This window comes from Eumetopias jubatus, unplaced genomic scaffold, assembly GCF_037043125.1.
Source record: "Eumetopias jubatus isolate StellerSeaLion01/CBP00866 unplaced genomic scaffold, mEumJub1_p1.0 scaffold_6, whole genome shotgun sequence".
Taxonomy (NCBI): domain Eukaryota; kingdom Metazoa; phylum Chordata; class Mammalia; order Carnivora; family Otariidae; genus Eumetopias; species Eumetopias jubatus.
In genome coordinates, this window is record NW_028274812.1 from 49,642,556 (window position 1) to 49,661,630 (window position 19,075).

Below are 19,075 nucleotides of genomic sequence, written 5' to 3' on the forward strand. Positions count from 1 at the left end.
GTTTTATTAAACCAGTTGATTTCATAATAATAAATGTCCATATTTTTAAACAGTATTGCTTGTTATTATTGGTTTTGCTTGTCACCATTTATATAAGCAAACAGAACATTACTTAGCTTGACATCTTCCAAACTTCACGGGAAAACGGCTGTAATAGTCTAGTGAACGTGTTCCAGTTATTATAATCTCCAGTTATAGTTTTAACATTAATTTATCTTTAAATACAATTTATATTTTAAATTCAGAAGTGGATTTATCACTTAAGGAAGTAATTTTTAGGAACAATTTATTCTCAAGCCAAAATAATCTTTGCTTTCTTTAGTGCTAAGTTTTTTTCTTTCCTTTTCAAAGTAAGGATACTGCTCTTGATCTTTATCTTGGAAATTTCATTTTTTACAATATTTGGTATAAAAACTTTTAGATTACACTTGTCAATAATGGCCAAATTATCTTAGAAACTTCATTTTGTACAGTATTTGGTATAAAAACTTTTAGATTACAGTTCTCAGTAATGGCCAAAGAAGTTCTGTTTTCTTCTTTCAAAAGAAATCTTAATAAACTGATACTCAGGATAGGATAGTGGAAATTATATTTGCAGTTTAATTTATCTTATTTAAGAATTAAACCCAGAATCTTGCTCACCATGTAGTGATGATCATCTGATGGAATCCTGGCTACATTGTCAAAGTACAGATAAAGTTTTAAAAAAAATAAAGTTTTAAAAAAGTTCTACTAAACTTTTACACATCTTCAACAAAGTATTCCAGATTATTTTATAGAATAAAATGCTTTCTTATAAATTGTATAATTTTTCCATTATGTATGGAATATGTAGATGGAAGCAACTATCTGTGTATTTCATAATTATACATTTAAAGTAAGAGCTCACTTTTAAGATTTTTAAGACATATATATATGCGTGTATATATATATATATATATATATATATATATATATATATATAGTTTTTTGGGTGCAAAAAAGTTTTATTAAAGCTCAGGGACAAGACCTGTGAGCAGAAAGAGCTGCACCAAGTTTTACATGTATTTTTAAGAGAACTTTTTTTTTAAGATTTTATTTATTTATTTGACAGAGACCTAACGAGAGCAGGAACACAAGCAGGGGGAGTGGGAGAGGGAGAAGCAGTTTCCCTGCCGAGCAGGGAGCCCGATGTGGGGCTCAATGCGGGGCTCGATCCCAGGACCCTGGGATCATGACCTGAGCCGAAGGCAGACGCTTAACGACTGAGCCACCCAGATGCCCCAAGAGAACCTTTTTAATAACTTCTAATGCCTTAAATAGAGTCATCTGAGAGTAGGTAGGTATTCTTCCCTTTTTTAAACCAATAAGGTAGATTTGCCACCCTTTTAAAACCACTCTAATTTTCTAATGTAATGACATGATTACCTGAACTTAACTTTTCCCATATATCCTAGGTTTTATAGGATCTTGAGGTCAGAAAATATATCTCCTGGATCTCTGCAGTTCCTTTGGCATACACAAGATGTAATCCACAGCATCTTCCATTTAAATGACCCTTCATTTGGGCAATCAAATTGAATGGTAATCATTTTAGACTTATTAGGGACACAGCATCTCTTATCCAAGCATACTCCACAGAAAGTGGGTTTATAACTCTGAGTGCTTGAGCATCCAGAAAAGACAAATTTTTCAGCTTTGAGGAGTTGGAAAGTAGGTTGGCATGTTTTTCCTTTGGGGATCTGAAAAGGTACGTAACATTAAGAAGTCATTCTTTAATTTGGTTACAACAGTTTAGAAAAGTGATACTCTATATAGAAACACAAACACAGAGATAAATTATTTCTGGGGCATTAATATTTCCCATTTAGTGACTTTCAGCACTCTCTTTTCTACCTTCGAAATCCCCTCGCCAGAGATCTGTCCTCCCTGTTCTTGTTCCATCATAATAAAGGACCCGCTCCCCAGTCTTTTCTGTTATCCACTCTTCACTTAGTTCCACGGTTTCCACAATGAAAATTTCTGTCTTTTTTAATATCAAGGGCCATGTCTTATTAAATGTTTATTTACCTAAGACTTAGCAAATTCCCTAACGCAGCTCAGACAGTTTTGAGTGGATAAATAAATGAATACATATCTTAATCCCTTTAAAATTGAGTTGTCAACTTCTTAATATGATAGGGAATAACTTGGAGATGAGAAGCCTTTTAGCATTCCTAAACCTTACTCTTGAGACCGTTATCATGCCTTGTCCTAGAAGCAAGACCAGCTCTAGTTATACCAAACAAGTCTAGAGTAAATATTTTGTCACAGTCCTTTGGCAAGTTTACTATCTAAGCACAGAGCGTTTTGGACTTGGTTTCCCCCTCCAGCTTGATAACCAGGATCAGAATTTCTCTGATGTTCACAATGTCTGTTTTTATAATTACGATGTAGCAACCAAAATCTTTTATCCATTGCCTTGATTCCACTACATAAAATTAATATATTTTTTAAAAGAATCTGAAAAGGATCAACTTTTAAAAAACATGTATGTTGGGTGTACCAGAAGAAATCAGGCTGATCAAGACCCACACTGTTGTTAGAGTATCTTGAATCAGCAGGGTAACATTACCTCTCCGCTTGGTAAGATTTTCCCCATGAACTGCAGTTAGATTAATCTTTATTCTCCTCTGAGATAGTTTGGGTTACAACGAGGTGATTTTATTTTTATAAGAATCACATACCATCTATCCCTCTAAAACACATGGGCACTTTTCAGGAGTCTCTTAATATTGAATTATAATGAAGTTAAATCTAATTAAATGTTACCTTTACTCTCTTTGATATATTACTGTCACAAGGTTGAATGTAACACAGTCTTCTCTCTTTTCTCATTTCACAGTTGCTATTTTCATTGGTGACCCGATCAGATATTCCCATCCCACATGTTCTGGAGCAAGGTGTCCACTTTGTTGCTTGCACAAGACATTTTCTTTTCCAAACAAGTGGGAGATTCCTATAAGCTAAAATAAAGGGGGGAAAGTACACGGGTATACATATATGTACTCATGTCGATAGGCCACTTTTAATCATTACTTTTCAGCTAATATTTAATAGATCAGAACGTTTTATGTAATGTAACTCAGCACAAAATAAGCTTCAGGTCTAATTCATCATTCTCTTTTTCCTGCTTTCCAAATTACCTTTCAATCAAATGTGACAGTCCAATGTCTTAGGAAGAATAAAAATATCTTTGAAAATCTGAGTAGATGCATCCATTTGCTTCTGCTTAGCTCATCTAAGGAGTAAACTACTGTGTTTTCTCTGGTTTTTGCCTCTTGCTGGATATTCTTTTCAACAATGAAACAGACATTAGTAGGATTAAGGAGTTCAAGATATTAATCAGAACAATGTCTTAACGTTAAATTTCATATTATGTTAAAATCTAAAATACAAAAGTTGTATTTGAGAATAAACTATTGAGGTCAGTTATTTTTCCTCCCCTTATTTTAATCTAGTCTTTTAGAAAATTCTCTACATTACATTGAACTAATCAAAATAATCATATACTAAGTCATGGCAAATGTGTAATCTATTTTATTCATTCAGCTTAATTGCTACATTCACTATGGTATCAGGCCCACTGTATTCATTCCATTGGCTAGCCATTTCAAATCAGTTCTAGAAAAAGACATGGCAAAGGAAAAGATGGATAGATCTCTGGGTGGCTGGGTAAGTTGGTGGATAGATGGAGCCCCCTCCACTGATTCCGGCTTAGCAGAAGGGAGGAGAAGGGGATGAATAATGAGAATACAATGAGTGCATAATAATTCTTCCATCTTATAAATCCACTGGGAGCTTCTTGTTCTGCTCATGAATGAATCAGACCATTGCTTCATTTTAAACAAACTACATATTGGTTTATTGTCTCAAAGTATTTCCTTAAGGTTAATATGCATCCTAAAATGGATTCTTGGAATAAGGTTGTGATTTGAGTCTGCAGTTGAACATAGCAACTGGCTACATTACTTCAAAATGCCAATTTAAAACTCTGAAAAGATACTCCCCACCCCACCCCACCCCCACAAAAACTGCCTTCTTAATAGGAAATATCAGTCACTTTGAAGTATCTGCTGTCTTGGAATAAAATGATACTTTACTGCTTTCGGTGTTATTAGAATAGGATCTTGCAATTGCACAAGGAACTGAGGGAGAGGAAGCAGAAACATGAAGATACCTGGAAGGTAGACAACAGTTTAAAGACCTCAATGCAGGAAGCAGATTAAAAGCACGGCACGCATCTGCAATAAATAAAGGAAGGTTAGATTATCATATTACCAATAACCCCCTTAAAGTTAAGCCAAGAGCTGCAGTTCAGGAATTTAACATTCATTAAAAAGCAAGAAAACTAGAAGAGCTTTTAAAGAGTTTATTTAGTATTTGGTGAGCAGTGAGGAAAGCATAGGGGCATTATGTCACTGCATGCTTCATACGGAGCAAACAAAGGCTAGATTCCAACCACAGGCTGTCTGGCATTAAGTATATAAATTACTACCACAAATATACCTTAAAGTGTGTGTTTGTCATTGTGCTCAATTTTAAAAACCAACTTCTGTTTGGGCCCATAAACACAGCTTCCAAGTTAAGCAGAGGAGAGACTTTAGACTGAACATACAGTTCCTCTGAAACCTATCTAGGCCTATGATCTCAACTACCAAGAGCACAGTGGCAGATGTTCCCATTTTTTGTAGCAAAGCATTAACCACTAAGAATGACCATCTAACACCCCCTCCAACCAGGTTCCGAGTGAATCATCTGGAACTGCTCTACCTCCACAAAGGAGACCACTGACTGAACTTGATCCAAAGGGCTTTACTTGTGGAAGCTGTTGGGCTAAGGTGAGGTTCATGCATGGGTCCCAAGAACTCACACTGAGTCCCTCAGATCCAATGCAGAAAATCAACTGTTCCTGTACATTTTGAAAAAAAAGAACAGTTTGGCTTATAATTTGAGAGGTTTTAGAGCATTAGTAGTGTCTTGCTATTAGCTGAAAAACTAAGTATGGTAAATGCAAATTCACCATACCCTGTTAAATTATTTTCAAATTAATTGGCTTAATGGAAGTCTCTGAGAATGTTCCTTTCATAGAGTTAATTTTTAGATATCTAAAACTCATTTCTCTGATGATAGGTGCTTTTATTAAATACCCACATAACAGAAGTGAACTTAGGAGTTTTTAGTGTAGGTGAATATCCCTTCTGTATCTCCATGGTACCTTTCATTTCCTAAGCTCTAAATTTCATTAAAAAGGCATTCTTGATTTCTGGTTGAAAACACAGAGGTGTGAATAATAACCAGGCATGAATATTGACCCTTCTGAGTCTTCCTCATCTGTGCTTCATTGGTTGGTGTTTTTGAAACTCCTGTCCCCAAAATGCCCTGGTACTTAAATAAGATATTAACTTAGAGCTGAAGAGAGTACAGCCTTTATGCATATATGGACACTCACCGCAAATGGCCGGTGCTCAAGATGAGTGATGAGTCTCATTATAGGTTTCTGACTACTCACATACCTGGGGAACCTACTTTAAAACACCTGTACGTGTGTTGATTTAGAGAGTGGTTGGTGACTGGAGAGCTTCATTCCCAGAGGATAATCTTATGTCAGCAATTTTCTGTTTTTAGAAACAATATTTACAAATTCTAAACATATTCTTAAATATTTTTAATCAGTAGGCTTCCATTTCTGCTTTCATCATATAGCAAAGTTGCCTTTGAAAATTTTGGGGACTGGATGGTTCGGACTTCTTGCCCATAATATAACAATACAAGTAAAAGTTTTTCCCAGGGTGGACGTGAACAATAAATAATTGGTCAACTTTCCTGAGAAGGGGCTGAGTGGGAATGAGCAGAGGCATAGAAGAGTTTTTCTGACCCAGCAGAGCTTTTAAAAACTGGAAAAATCTAAAACATTACGAAGTTTCCTTTTGAGATACTTAGAATATACCTCTCTGAGGCAGACTGAGTAATGGCACAGCCAAACTAAATCTCACATTTACCACTAATCAGTAAGTGCTTACTGAGTACCTGTGATACATCAAAGGAACATGAAAGAAAATCACGAGAAGCCATACATGAAAATTAAATATGCCTCTAAGCACCTGGCATTGTTTTGTAGGTTGTTGAAAGCTGCTGTTGGAATGGTCCCAGGCCACAGTTGGATTGATCAGACTTCTTTCTACCTTTAGCCCCAGAGCAGTGACTGTCAGCCGGCTTTGGTATGAACAGAGGTGTGCATCCAATGGCTCCACTCACACAGAGGCAGCTAAACTGGGGGTTGGGCTGAAAGACTTGGCCATTATGATAATGTACCCCGTTGAACTCGCATCCCACAGCTATAAGGTCTGAAAAGAGAGAAGAGCAAAATCACCAAAGAAGCCATAACGGATAGTCCAGACCTCCCATGATAAACCACAGAGTTAATGGCTATCTCCTTCATGAGGTAGCGTTCTCAACTTCTTAGGCCCCATCTGGAACCTCCTTTTCAGAACATCTATAAAAGGTGAAAATTAGACATTTTCATTTTATTGTAGGCTACTGGCCCCAGTTGGTCACTTTCAGAATTAAGACCAAATACAGGCCCTATTCTATCACTGTGAGGATAGCAGTGAGGTAACGACTGTAAGTCTGAGAGATCGGTTGGTGGCAGGTAAGAGGTGTCCCCAGCTGTCCAACAATAGGCAGGGATATATTCGTAGGAAATGAGACTACATGAATGGTTGAAGAAATTATAATTGGTTTAATTACAGTAGTCCATGGTAACTAATTATTTTCTTTCGTTAAGAGAATTGGAGGAAACTTTCACTCCTCTGAGAGGCATTCTTGACCTGGATCAACAGTTTTCAGAAGTGTGACCCCTTGGGTCTCCTGGGAATACTGAGGCCCTTTCGAGAGCATCTGCAAGGTCAAAACTCTTTCTCAGAATACTAAGAGGTGCCTGTTTTCACTGTGTTGATATTTGCACTGAAGGTACAAAAGCAATGGCAGCTACAACTGCTGCTGGAACCTTAGCGTGAAGCAGACCATACAGGGTCATCACCGTATTTTTGCCTTGCCACTGCACTTGTCCATAAATGTACTTTTGGGGGAAAAAAAAAAGCTAGTTTTACTTAATAATGTCCTGACAGCACGGTAAGAATTACTAACTTTATTAAATCTTAACCATCAAATATATGTCTTTTTAATATCCTGTGAGACAAAATAAGAAGTATTCATAGAGCATTTCTATAGATATTCTATCATCTTGAGGAGAAGCACCTATTCTATTGCTTGAGTTTTGGGCTGAACCAGCCACTTTTTCAGGAGGAATTTCACCTAAAGAAATGACTGACAGAGAAGCCATGATTACTCAGGCACTTGGCAGACGTTTCCTTGAAAATCAACAGTGAGCCTGTCACTTCAAGGAAAACAACTTTCTGGCCAATGACAGAATTCAGGCTTTCAAGCCAGAATTAGAATTTTGGAAAACCTGTATCCACCGCTGAGCTCTTTATAGCTACCCAATATGCAGACTTTTCTGATCATATTAGTATTAATTAATGTGATTTTTAAAAATATTATATAATTAAGTATATCAATATTTGGAACATCTACATAACCATTGTTCCAAACTAGCATTTTCCAAATAACCAATGCAAGGTATTACAAAATTATGTATGAGTAAAAGACCCATTCCAAGTAGGTCTTGGATAGACCATTTTATTGTCACAGTTTGACAAGTTCATTGATACGGTTGCAGAGTCCATGATGCAGCTAATTTTCAAGAAATTAGCACTTCTCCAGTTTTAATATCAAAAAGAATATTCACAATTATCTGAAAATTCTGTTAAAATATTCCTGCCTTTTCCAATGACCTATCTGTGTCAGGCCGGATTCCCTTCATAGATTTCAACCAAAATAACATACAGGAATAGATTGAAAGCAGAAGCAGATGGGGAAATCTATCTTCTGTTAAGCTGGACATTAGAGAGAGGTGCAAAAATATAAACCTATTTCATTCTTCTAATTTTTCCTTTGTTTTGGAAAATATTTTTTCATAAATATATTCCCACCAAGCTGCAATGAGTTTCCTATTTTTAAATGAATTAGTATTTTTAAATTTCTAATCCATTTAAATACCCATAGAGAAAACCCACATAAACAAAAGCTCCTGGGGTCTTCATTAATTTCTAAGGGGGGGGTCCTCAGACCAAAGTTTAAAAATCATCGTTCTATATCACAGATCAGAAAATGTTCCATAAAGAGCCAAATAGTAAATATCTTAGCATTTATAGACCATTGGGGTTTTGTCGCAGCTACTGGGCTCTGGACCATAAAGCGGTCATAGACCATATAACTAGATGGTGTGGCTGTGCTCCAATAAAATGTTATTTCCAAAAACAGGCTCTGGGCCCGAATATAGCCCCTGGGCCATAGTTTGTGACCCCAGTTAGAGGTCATCGCCACCCCCATCTTCATGGCTACGCTCTGTTAAAATACTCACCACATTGTATGTGACATCACATGTGGAAAGATCTGACACAATAAACTTTGACTCTGTAAGGGCAGGGCCTATATATGTATTTTTTTTTCTTTGTTTTCTCCCCAGCTGCTGGTCACAGTGCCTGCCGTGGTAGTGGCTGCTCACTACGTGCTTGTGAGGTTAATAAAATAACGTGCCCAGCACCGTTTGGGAGAAAGAGGTATCGTCATGCCAGAGTCTGATAGGACATGTTTTCCCTGTTAAATTTTAATAATAGCTAACATTTTTAGAAGTCTACTGCCGACCAGATATTCTGCTAAGTGTTTGGGGTTTTGTATCCTTATTTCATTTGCTCCTCCTGGCATTTCTGTAAGGTAGGAAATATATATGACGTAGGTCACTCAGCATATAAAGCCCACAGTTGGAACCCAGCGTTAGTCAGCACTAAACAGGGTATCAGGCTATCAAACCTGAACGCTCTACACATTCGGTCCACGCTCACACCCACACTTCCGGGAGTAATTTGCCTGCCCACGCAGTCTTTCCTACAGACTGACTAAAATGTCCAGCTGACATGCGTACTTCTCTTCCCTTGGAAATTTTCATTTTAATCCCAGGTAAATCAGGATCCTGAATTGTCGTCGAGGTGTAGATTTAGAGGGTCTCAAAGTGTCTCCAGAGCTAAAAGCCCCTCAAACTGAGGGTCAGGCTGTGATTTGGAGTAGCCCCCCCCCCCCACCTTCCTTTTTACACATCTGCTTCAGCTAAAGAGTACAGTGACTTGCTGGTTATCTGGAAAGGCTGAGATGGAAGCAGGATGTCTGCATACTAGATACACATCCTTACGTCTGAAGCGAGATTAAGTTTTTAGTTACAGAGAAGGCTAAATTCAGACTGCGTTTGACCGCAGTTATCAAAAGCTGTCACTGTGTGGCGCTGTTAGAAGTCAGACTCGATTTACATAATCTTTGCTATTGTTCTCCCTAAAAGCAATCACCTAAAAATAACTACAAGATGACTTCAATGCAATATAAATAACAGGGGGTTCTGACCACGTGTAAACATCTGCCAGTGTCCCATGCTGTCCACTGTGACAAAGCCGGTCCCGCCGAAACCCACCTCACATGTGGCCTAACTCAGCTGACTATTCCACAGGGACAACGACAGGAGAACTGCCGCCCAGACTCGAGCGTCTCCCGCGGTCCGAGCAGGAGACACTTACGCGCGCACACTCCGGTCTCGAACCGAGGCCTGTCGGCCGAGTAGTCACAGTACAGCCCTTTGTGGGGGTCACAGAGGTCGGCTTCGTTGCAGATGTCCCCCGGCTGTTTGGCACAGATCTTACAGCACCCGCAGCCGTCCCTCAGCAAGCTCACTCCAGGAGGGCAGCTGGGCTTCTGACGAGGGCATTTACAGGGCCAGTGACAAAACTGTCTGCGAGGCTGCACTTCCGGTTCCTCTCCGGGCCTTCCTTCCGGCGCCCTGGCCAATGGCCCGCCGCCCTGCGCCCTGCAGCAGAACTTCAGTGGGTAACACAGGTGCCATTAGATTACTCAAACTAATTTCAGAGATTGCTAGAAACAGAAGCCTTCCCCTAAACGGGTAGGCTACAGTGAGGTGAGTTGTGATAATATTTATCAGTATCTGACCCCATCCATCTTTCCTTGAACCTTTCTTCACTCAGCTTCCAGCACATCACTCTCTTCCTCCTCTCTACTCGCTAATGGCTCTTTCTCCGTGTGCTTTGCTGGGTTCTTTGCACGCTCTTCAACCCTAACTGGAGCCCCCTGTGGTGAATGAATACCTCCCAAGGCTCTCCCCTCACTGTATCTCGTATCTCCTGCCACATCTCCCTTCTGGACTCCGATGCAACCTGCCAGATCCCCCTGTGGAGATCTGATAGGCTTAGCAAGCTCAACGTGACCAAAACAATCTCCCAAGTTTCCCTCCCCATCTACTCTTCCACGCACAACCCCGCTTGAGCACCCGCCAATTTCATTTTTTCAGAATACCTTGGGGTGCGGTTCCCCTTGATTCTTCTGTCACATTTCACATCCCACCCCATCAGTAAATCTGTTGGTGATATCTTTAAAATGTACCCACTCTAATCATTTCTTAGCACCCCCACTGCTATGCTAGTGATCCAAGCCACTATTATTTCTCACCTTAGAGGATTATAATAGTCTCCTAAAGGTTCTCCTTGCTTCCCTCTTTGTCCTCTATGTCCTCCACCCGGCAGAATGGTTAAAATAAAATAAGCTACAGCCCCGGTAGCTAACACTTATACACTTAAATTTTGCTCAGAGAGTAGACCTTAGGTTAATTGTTCTTACCACACACAAAGAATAATAAAGGGGACAGGAGGAAACTTTGAGGGGTGATGGATATGTTTATGGCTTGGGTAGTGGTAACGGTTTTATGAGTATGTACTTATCCCAGAGCTTATCAAATGGTATACATTAACTATGTATATCTTTTTACAATCATACTTTAATTCCTGTCACTCCTTCCTCAGAAGAGGTGGCTTCCTCATGGCTTCCCATTTCAGTGTAAAAGCCAAACTACCAGGCTCAGTCGGTTAAGGGTCTGCCTTCAGCTCAGGTCATGATCCCAGTTTCCTAGGATTGAGTCTCAGGCTCCCTCCTCAGTGGGGAGTCTGCTTCTCCCTCTTCCTCTGCCCCACCCCCCTGCTCATGCTTGCTCACCCGCTCTCTCTCTCTCTCTCTCTCAAATAAATAAATAAAATCTTAAAAAAAAAAAAAAAGCCAAACTACCCTCTAAGGCCTGCACACCCACTGGCTTGCTTCCCTCCACACCACACCCACCTCCTTCTTTGAACACTCCAAGCCTGCAGGTACCTTCGACCCTCACTCTTTCACTTGCTTGGGTCTGTGCTCACATTTATCAGTGAGTCCCTTCTTGACCACCCTTTATAAAACAGCACCCTGCCCCAGCCTTTTCCCCACAGACGTTCTTACCACCTATCTTATTGCTATATGTTCTACTTGTTTATTTTCTGAAGCATGCATCAAGAATGTGAGCTTCTTGAAGGGCAAGCTCTTTGCTGAGTGTCTGTCTTATCGCCTGTAATAAAACGTATTGAATGAAAGAACATGGGACCTCCTATGTGCCAAGTGCCTTATATGATTACATCACTGAACCTTCATAAGAATAGTGGGGAGCAGTTATTATCCACCTGTAATAGGCATAGTAATTCTCCCTTCAAAGATATCTGTGTTCCATTCCCTGGAACCTTATTAACATGTTACCTTACAAAGCAAAGGGGATTTTGCAGATGCAGTTAAAAATCTTGAGATGAGATTATCCTGGATTAACCAGGTGGGCCCAGTGGAACCACAAGAATCCTTAAAAAGGAGAGAGGCAGGGGGCGCCTGGGTGGCTCAGTCGGTTAAGCAGATTCCTGTTACCCCAAATATGACTTACATTTGGACTAATTGGTGTTTCGTGACCTTAATGTATTGCTTTTCGCCCTCTGCACACTGTCTCTTAGCAATCTCGTCCACTCCTTTGCCTTCCATTTCCACCTTGTGCAAGCTTCAAAACTAAATTTCCATCTAGGATTTCTCCACTGAGCTCTAGAGCCATATAGCTCACTACCTACTGGACATCGCCACTAGAATGTCCTGTGGGAAAAGCTCATTTCCCCAAACTCATCATCCCTCACCCACCTCTGCCCCTTTGGACAGCTTCTTCCAAGTTTGGAGTTAGGAAGCCAGGAGTCATCCAGGTCATTTTCCTCTTCCTCACCTCCAATTAAGATAATTAAGATAATAACTAAAGTACCTTCCTCACCTCCCAGATAGCCATTCAGTGACTAATGCTTAGTGTCCTCATATTCCTAGAACTAGTCGGTGTTTCGCCGTTTGCACTGCTACTGAGTATGATTGCGACACGTTCCTTCCTCGAGAATGACTTCCCAAATTAATCTGCCACATTGCTGCTGGAGGGATCTCTTTAAAAAACATATCTGATTCTACTACTCCTCTCCTTAAAGCCCATGAGTGGTCCCCTACTGGTTGCACTGTGCAGTCCGAAATTATAAGCATGCTGTCTAGAGCCTGTGCTGGTTTATGCCTTCCTCTCCAGACTTCACCCTCAATGCACTCTCCTCTGCACCTTGCTGCTTACTGGACCCAGGTCAGTTTCCTCCTCCATGCTTTTCCTCATACGGCTGCCTCTTAAGGAAATGCCTACTCTTAAAACTGCCCACCTGGGGACACCTGTTTCTCTTTCCAGTCTTGGAACATTTCTATATAATCTCTGAGGCCACAAGGTAGCACTGTTGAAAACCAAAGATAAAGAGAAAACTTTGAAAGCAAAGTGAGGAAAAAAAAAAAGCATTACATACAAGAGAATAACAAAAAGAATGAGATCTGACTCCCCATCAAAAGGAGACCACAGTGTTCTTCAGTAGGTGCCTCAGATATAGCCAGACAATAGAATATTATTCAGTGCTAAAAAGAAATGAGCTATCAATCCATGAAAAGACACACGTATTACTAAGCGAAAGAAGCCAATCTGAAAAGTCTACATATTGTTTGATTCCAACTACATGACATTCTGGAAAAGGGCAAAACTATGGAGACAGTAACAAAATCAGTAGCTGCCAGGTGTTGAAGGAAGGGGTAAACAGGTGGCGCACAGAGGATTTTTAGGGCATCAAAAATACTCTATGATACTATAATGGTGGATATATGTCATTATACATTTATCCAAACTCATAGGATGTACATCACCAAAAGTGAACCCCAAGGTAAACTATGGACTCTAGGTAATAATGTGTCAGTGTAGGTTCATCAATTGTAACAAATGTACCATTCTGGTGGATGATGTTAATGGGGAAGCTATGAATGTGTACGAGCAGGTGGTATACCGGAAATCTCTGTACCTTCCTCTCAAATTTGCTGTAATTTTTTTTTTAAGATTTGTTTACTTATTTGGGAGAGATAGAGCACAAGTGGGAGGGACAGAAGGAGAGGGAGAGAGAATCTCAAGCAGACTCCATGCTGAGCACAGAGCCCAATACAGGGCTCGGTCTCATGACCCTGACATCATGACCTAAGCAGAAACCAAGAGTTAGATGCTTAGCCACTGCAACACCCAGGTACCCCTCAAACTTGTTGTGATCTTAAAGCTACTCTAAAAAAAAAATTAAGTCTTTAAAAAAAAAAAAAAAAAGGAGGAAGAGGAGAACAAGACCCAGTGCTGAAAGGGGCTGGGGAGGGGGACTGTCAAGCCGGTATTCTATCTCCAGTGAAACTGTCTTTCAAAAGAGAAGGTGAAATTAAAGCCATTTCCAGTTAAACAAAAACTGAGAGAAGTTATTGCTGGCATACCTGCCTCACAAGAAATATTAAAGGAAGATCTTCAGTCTAAAGGAAAATTACAAGAGATAGTAATTCAGAAATACAGAAAGAAATGAAGAGTCCCAGAAATGGCAAATAGTGGGAAACTATGAAGAGATATATATATTTCTTTTTTCTTCAGACATTTTAACTGTTTTCAAAGTCAAAATCTCAGAACAACAAAACAGTCAGCAGACTCTTTTGGTGCAACAGAAAAGAAATGGAACAGAATTCTTTTGGTACACCCAACAGGCTCTTTTGGTGTAGCAGAAAGGGTTTTGAAACCAGAGCTGAGCTTTGGTATAGCTCTCTCTACATACAGAGTGATCTTCGATGACTTTCTATCATTTATTTGATCTTTGAGCCTCAATCCTCCTCTGTAAAATGGGATTATTAATATCCACCTTATAAGGTTATTTTGAGGATTAAGATAATAACTAAAGTACCTAGCACAGTGCTTGGCATGTGGCAGATGTTCAACGAATGGTAGGTATTCTTCCCAAAAATTCATAATGGCAAGAGTAAGCAAAATAATACTTTCTTGTTGCTGTATTTTAGCACCTTTTTATGTTCGTTTGTTTTAATTGTGGACACATCTCTCTATAATGGAATATTTGCTGTTTGGGAATACCTTGTAGACTTTCCATTCACAACAATGATAGGCCTTTTCTCAAGAAGGGTGGACTGGGAGATAGGTAGCCCCATCTCACTTCTGCTGGGGAAATGTGCCCTCCACATAACAGTGGAAATAAACTGTACCACCAGCATTCTTATTAGGATTCTTTTATAATCTTAGATCTCTCCGTATAAAATACAACATATTTCATCTCTTGTTTCCTAAAATACAATTTACTGGCCTAATCAACTGTTAACTCAAAGACCCGTCCCAGGTTTTCCAAATCACCAGAAGGTTTCAAAAGCTCCATCCTCTGTGCAAGCAATAACCTCCACCGTGTAAATAAATCCATAAATAAGTCACCCTGTTTTCAGCTTCTTGGTAAAAAATATTAAGACAATGAATTGCTCCTATTAAATTAAACTTCCCTTTGGTCTGTTGCTTGAACTATTTCAAAGTCTTCATGGACTTGATTCCCTTTCGTGAAAAGTGAGAAACACATGATTTGAGGAAAGACAAAGCAACAGAATGTTTTAAAAATATAAATGTGTATCCGAAGTGCTCCTCTCCAACAAGAACAGGCTTAACTGAAGAGGGTTGTCAGAATCAATTTTTCCAGTGGCTGTCTGCACGTTTTGCACACAGCCATGGAAAGCTGAGCCCCAGCCTGGGGCTCAGAGGCACCGTTCACCACGCCCGCACCAGGCAGGCCTGCGCCTCCCAGTTCCGTGGTGTGTGTCCCAGTCCCCTCAAAAATACACATTATTCCAGTCTGAGAGCTGTTCAAACATATCGAAAGTAGGATTTAGTGCCATTACCTGAGAGGGAGAAATGTTTTCCACTTCTTTCCTGAAGCTAATAAACTAAAACCCAACTTTCTTTGGAGAGGAAAATGGCTCCCTGTTGGGTATGAAGTCTTTCCACAAAGAATTTACCCCCCCACACACACACCCCCACCCCCGCCTCCCCCGTCGACTTCTTCCTTTTTCATTTCTGGCCTGAAGAAATACGGAACCGCCGCAGCCTCCCGAGGGGACGCAGGAGGAGCGGGAGCTTACCTGCGCCAGAGCAGCGCCCAGCAGCGTGGAGAGGAGGAGCCCCGGCATGTTCCCCAGGAGCCGGCAGCAGGGACATAGGAGGCGGCTCAGGCCCCGCACAAAGGGCCCCTGTGTCTCCTCAGCAGGACACACACGCCTCCACCTCCCACGCCACCGACTTTGTGCTCACACTCTCAGCCTCTGCTTTCGCTCTCAGGCATCTGCTTTAATACCCTGTTTTCCTTCCTGCCTCTTGCCTCATATTTACCTTCGCAGGGTCGTGGAGTGCGTCATGAGGGTGTGAGTGCTCTCCTCCAGGACTAAGGAGGATAGGTCAAGCGGTGACTTTTCTTTGAGCAGCTGTTCTGTCAGTTCCCAGAGATCAGAGTCTGCCCTTTGGTAAAAAAATGGTGCAGTTGGAGGCATTCACCTTCCTCACCCTCAGCCTCCCCATTCGCTCTAGGCTCACCCTGCCCCAGTCCCTCCAGGCCCCAGAGCACAGAGTGCCCGCCTGCTCTCTGTCCCCAGCCCCAAAGGCAGCCTGCTCTGGGGTTCTCCCTCCACAGCGATAACAGGGTTCCAAAGGCCTTCCCTGACTCCCCCAGCCCTGGATTCTGCCTCAGACGCCCACGGGGTGCCCGGCAGTTACCTCCCTCACAGCACATCTCTCACACCAGCTGGCTCATGACTGGAAAAAATGGAGGGGGAACGGGGTGGACACCTAGAGTATCTGGCTTGAGAGAAGTTCTCTCTGTGGCCATGGTCTCATGACAGATAAAGTAAAATTAACCCCAATCTTTTTGGGCTAAGACAAAACAATTATGCTGGTGGGAGTCATTTAACAAATTAAGATTGGGGGAAGAAAACAATTTCTTACAGATCTGTACCCTTCCTCCTCCTAAGTCTCACCTGTGTGTGTGTGTGTGTGTGTGTGTGTGTGTGTGTGACCTTCCTTCATCCCACTTTCTCAGCCTTGGTCTTTGCTTATGCCTCTTGACATGCATCTGCACTGGGGCTTTGTCTCCTTGTGGATCCTGTGTCTGGTCCACCTTCTTGCCCCCATCCAAGGGCCTATTTCTATTCTCTTTGACCCTTTACACATCCTCTCTCTTCCTGTTACCTTACCTCTCCTGGGTGCTCTGCTCACCTGTGTTTCATTAGAGCTGTCCCAGCTATATAAAAACACGGTAAATAAAGCCTAGTGCTGAGGGTCTGGGGAAAATCTGGGCTCTCTGCCAACAATAGGGAATCTGGGGTTCCTCGGAGAGCCAGGGATTCCATAAGGTGCAAACAAACTCTACATAGATTACTAAATAGTCAATTAAACCAAAATTATAATCACACCAAAACAGCAAGGAATACCCAGTGTGGTTGTGATGTCAATTCCTACTCCTTCTTCCCTAAGAAATAGGAAAAAACCTCAGAACCACCCAGTGAAGGAAAACGTATCTGTTCTGGTCCAATCCAATCTATTTCTTTAATCTTTCTGGTGTAACACTGTTTGATCTTTGGGTTCCCAACCTCAGTGATTCCTGTCACACACTGGCCATCAGAATGGATTGTTTCTCATCTCCTGGCTGGTCTGTCCAAAGCAGAGGAACCCCAGGTGAGGGCTAGTGTACCGGTCAACTCCATCCCTCCTGCGCGCCCTGTTCCCAGTGTGATGCCATCCATATCTGTGGAGCCTTTGAGTTTAAGGAGGTTCATGCTCCTCCCCCTTCACTCTCTGTGAAACGCTGATAGCAGCCTCCATTTTTCTGGAAATGTCTTCCTTCCCTCTGTAATCTCTCTGCAAAGGGGAGGAGAAGATGTCATACTCAGTATCCTTGCCTCTTGAGGGGGAAGGAACATCTTGGTTGAGAACTAACTTGTGAGCCCCCTCCCCCACCGAAGTGTACAGAATTGACTGGCTCCAGGTTATTCACTGTCATACATGTTTACACATCTCCACCCCAGGGCATGCTCCTAGTTAACTATTTCACGCCTACTACAGATGGACTAAGAGAATATGATATTTTTAGAGGTTGGGGCTGCCATCTTTGACTTCTGACAATGAGAGCTGTCACGGGGTGCATCCTGTTCCAAGCACTTTCCTTTATTATCTCATTTAACAAAATACTCATCTGGCTAGGAACCCATTGCACAAGTGTTCAGCTCATGATGTGCATTCAAATACACATGGCACTGAGCATAGTTAACATTTGCATCATGTTTTATGATTTATGAGGAAGTTTCACATTATTATCTTTATTAATTTCACAGCTCAGTGAGGTAGGCAAAAGCAGTATTAACTATCCTCATTTAACATATTAAAAACTTGAAGTTAAGTGATTGTACTTGGTCAATAAAACACACTTAATCCCTGCCCTCCAGAGCTACATATAATCTACTGGGAGAGAAGTCACTAAACAAACACACAAAGTATCCATCACTAAAAACTGAATAAAGGCTAAAAATAAGAGCAAGAAAGTCAAAGAATGGCAGGGAGGAGCTAATGGAGCTCAGGGGGCAGAGAGGACATCGCTGAGGAAATGGCCCTTACTGAGTTGAGAGAGGAAGCCAACTAGAGAGTTGGGGAAGACTTCTGCCCCGTGCTCTTTCCACTGGCGAAATGCACACCGCTGATGGTGACGAGCTCCATCTGCCAAGAGCACAGCCCACTGACCTTTGCATAAAATGCCTGAAATCCTGCTATCGGGCACATCATCACAGCTAGACTATTCCCTTCTCCCAGGAGGATCAGCCACCTAGACAGGCAAAGGTCCAAACCCACACCTTCCTTTTCTCCTCTCATACTGTCTGTGGGAGGGAGACATGCTGGCGTGCTAACACACTGGAAGTGTGCTTTGAGGGAGGGTCTGCATTTGCCTCAGTGGAACTAGAGATGTACTACTAACAGCTAACAATGCCTGCTCAGGTGTGTCTCCATTGTGCCGACTGCTGTGTAAATATTGACTCATCTGATCCTCAAGGCAACACTGCAGGGCGGGTGCATCTTCCTTTCACTTATGAGGAAGCCACAAGATGAGGCCACATGGGTAGCAAGAAGCAGAACGGAGATTCCAAGTATTTACTCCCTCTGCTCGGCTCCCTCTCAGCCTGGCCTATACATTCCATGATAATCTGTAGCAGGATGATTTATTGAGATATTAATTTGCATTGAGTTCTCAACATTTTTCTTCTTCCTGCTCCTCCCTCTAACCTCAAGAAGTTAGTGAGGCCTTTTATACTTCTCTCTGATCCATCTTCCAAGCAGAAAATGGAAGCCACTGGAACGCTTTATCTCATCTTTTTTTTTTCTTAAGATTTTATTTATTTGACAGAACGAGAGCACAAGCAGGCGGAGTGGCAGAGGGAGAGGGAGAATCAGGCTCTCTGCTGAGCAGGGAGCCCAATGTGGGGGCTGGATGCAGGGCTCTATCCTAGGACCCTGGGATCATGACCTGAGCTGAAAGCAGGTGCTTAACCAGCTGAGCCACCCACGCATGCCTTTATCTTGTCTTTTAGGGAGGCCTGATCTCACTGAAGAGGGGAGGCTGAGAAAGGAGAGTGGGGAGTGGATGTGAGGCAGTTG

General features: G+C 41.6%; 1 protein-coding gene across 1 annotated transcript; it reads right to left on the reverse strand.

Moving 5' to 3' along the window:
* Positions 1-1,038: 1,038 nt before the first annotated feature.
* CCN6 (cellular communication network factor 6) lies at positions 1,039-15,598 on the reverse strand. Its single transcript, XM_028104272.2, has 5 exons — positions 15,523-15,598; positions 9,705-10,002; positions 6,123-6,365; positions 2,791-2,984; positions 1,039-1,721 (listed from the first exon to the last, which is right to left on the reverse strand). Exons 1-5 carry the CDS (start codon positions 15,568-15,570, stop codon positions 1,440-1,442), a joined length of 1,065 nt encoding a protein of 354 aa, XP_027960073.2. The 5' UTR covers positions 15,571-15,598; the 3' UTR covers positions 1,039-1,439.
* Positions 15,599-19,075: the final 3,477 nt, after the last annotated feature.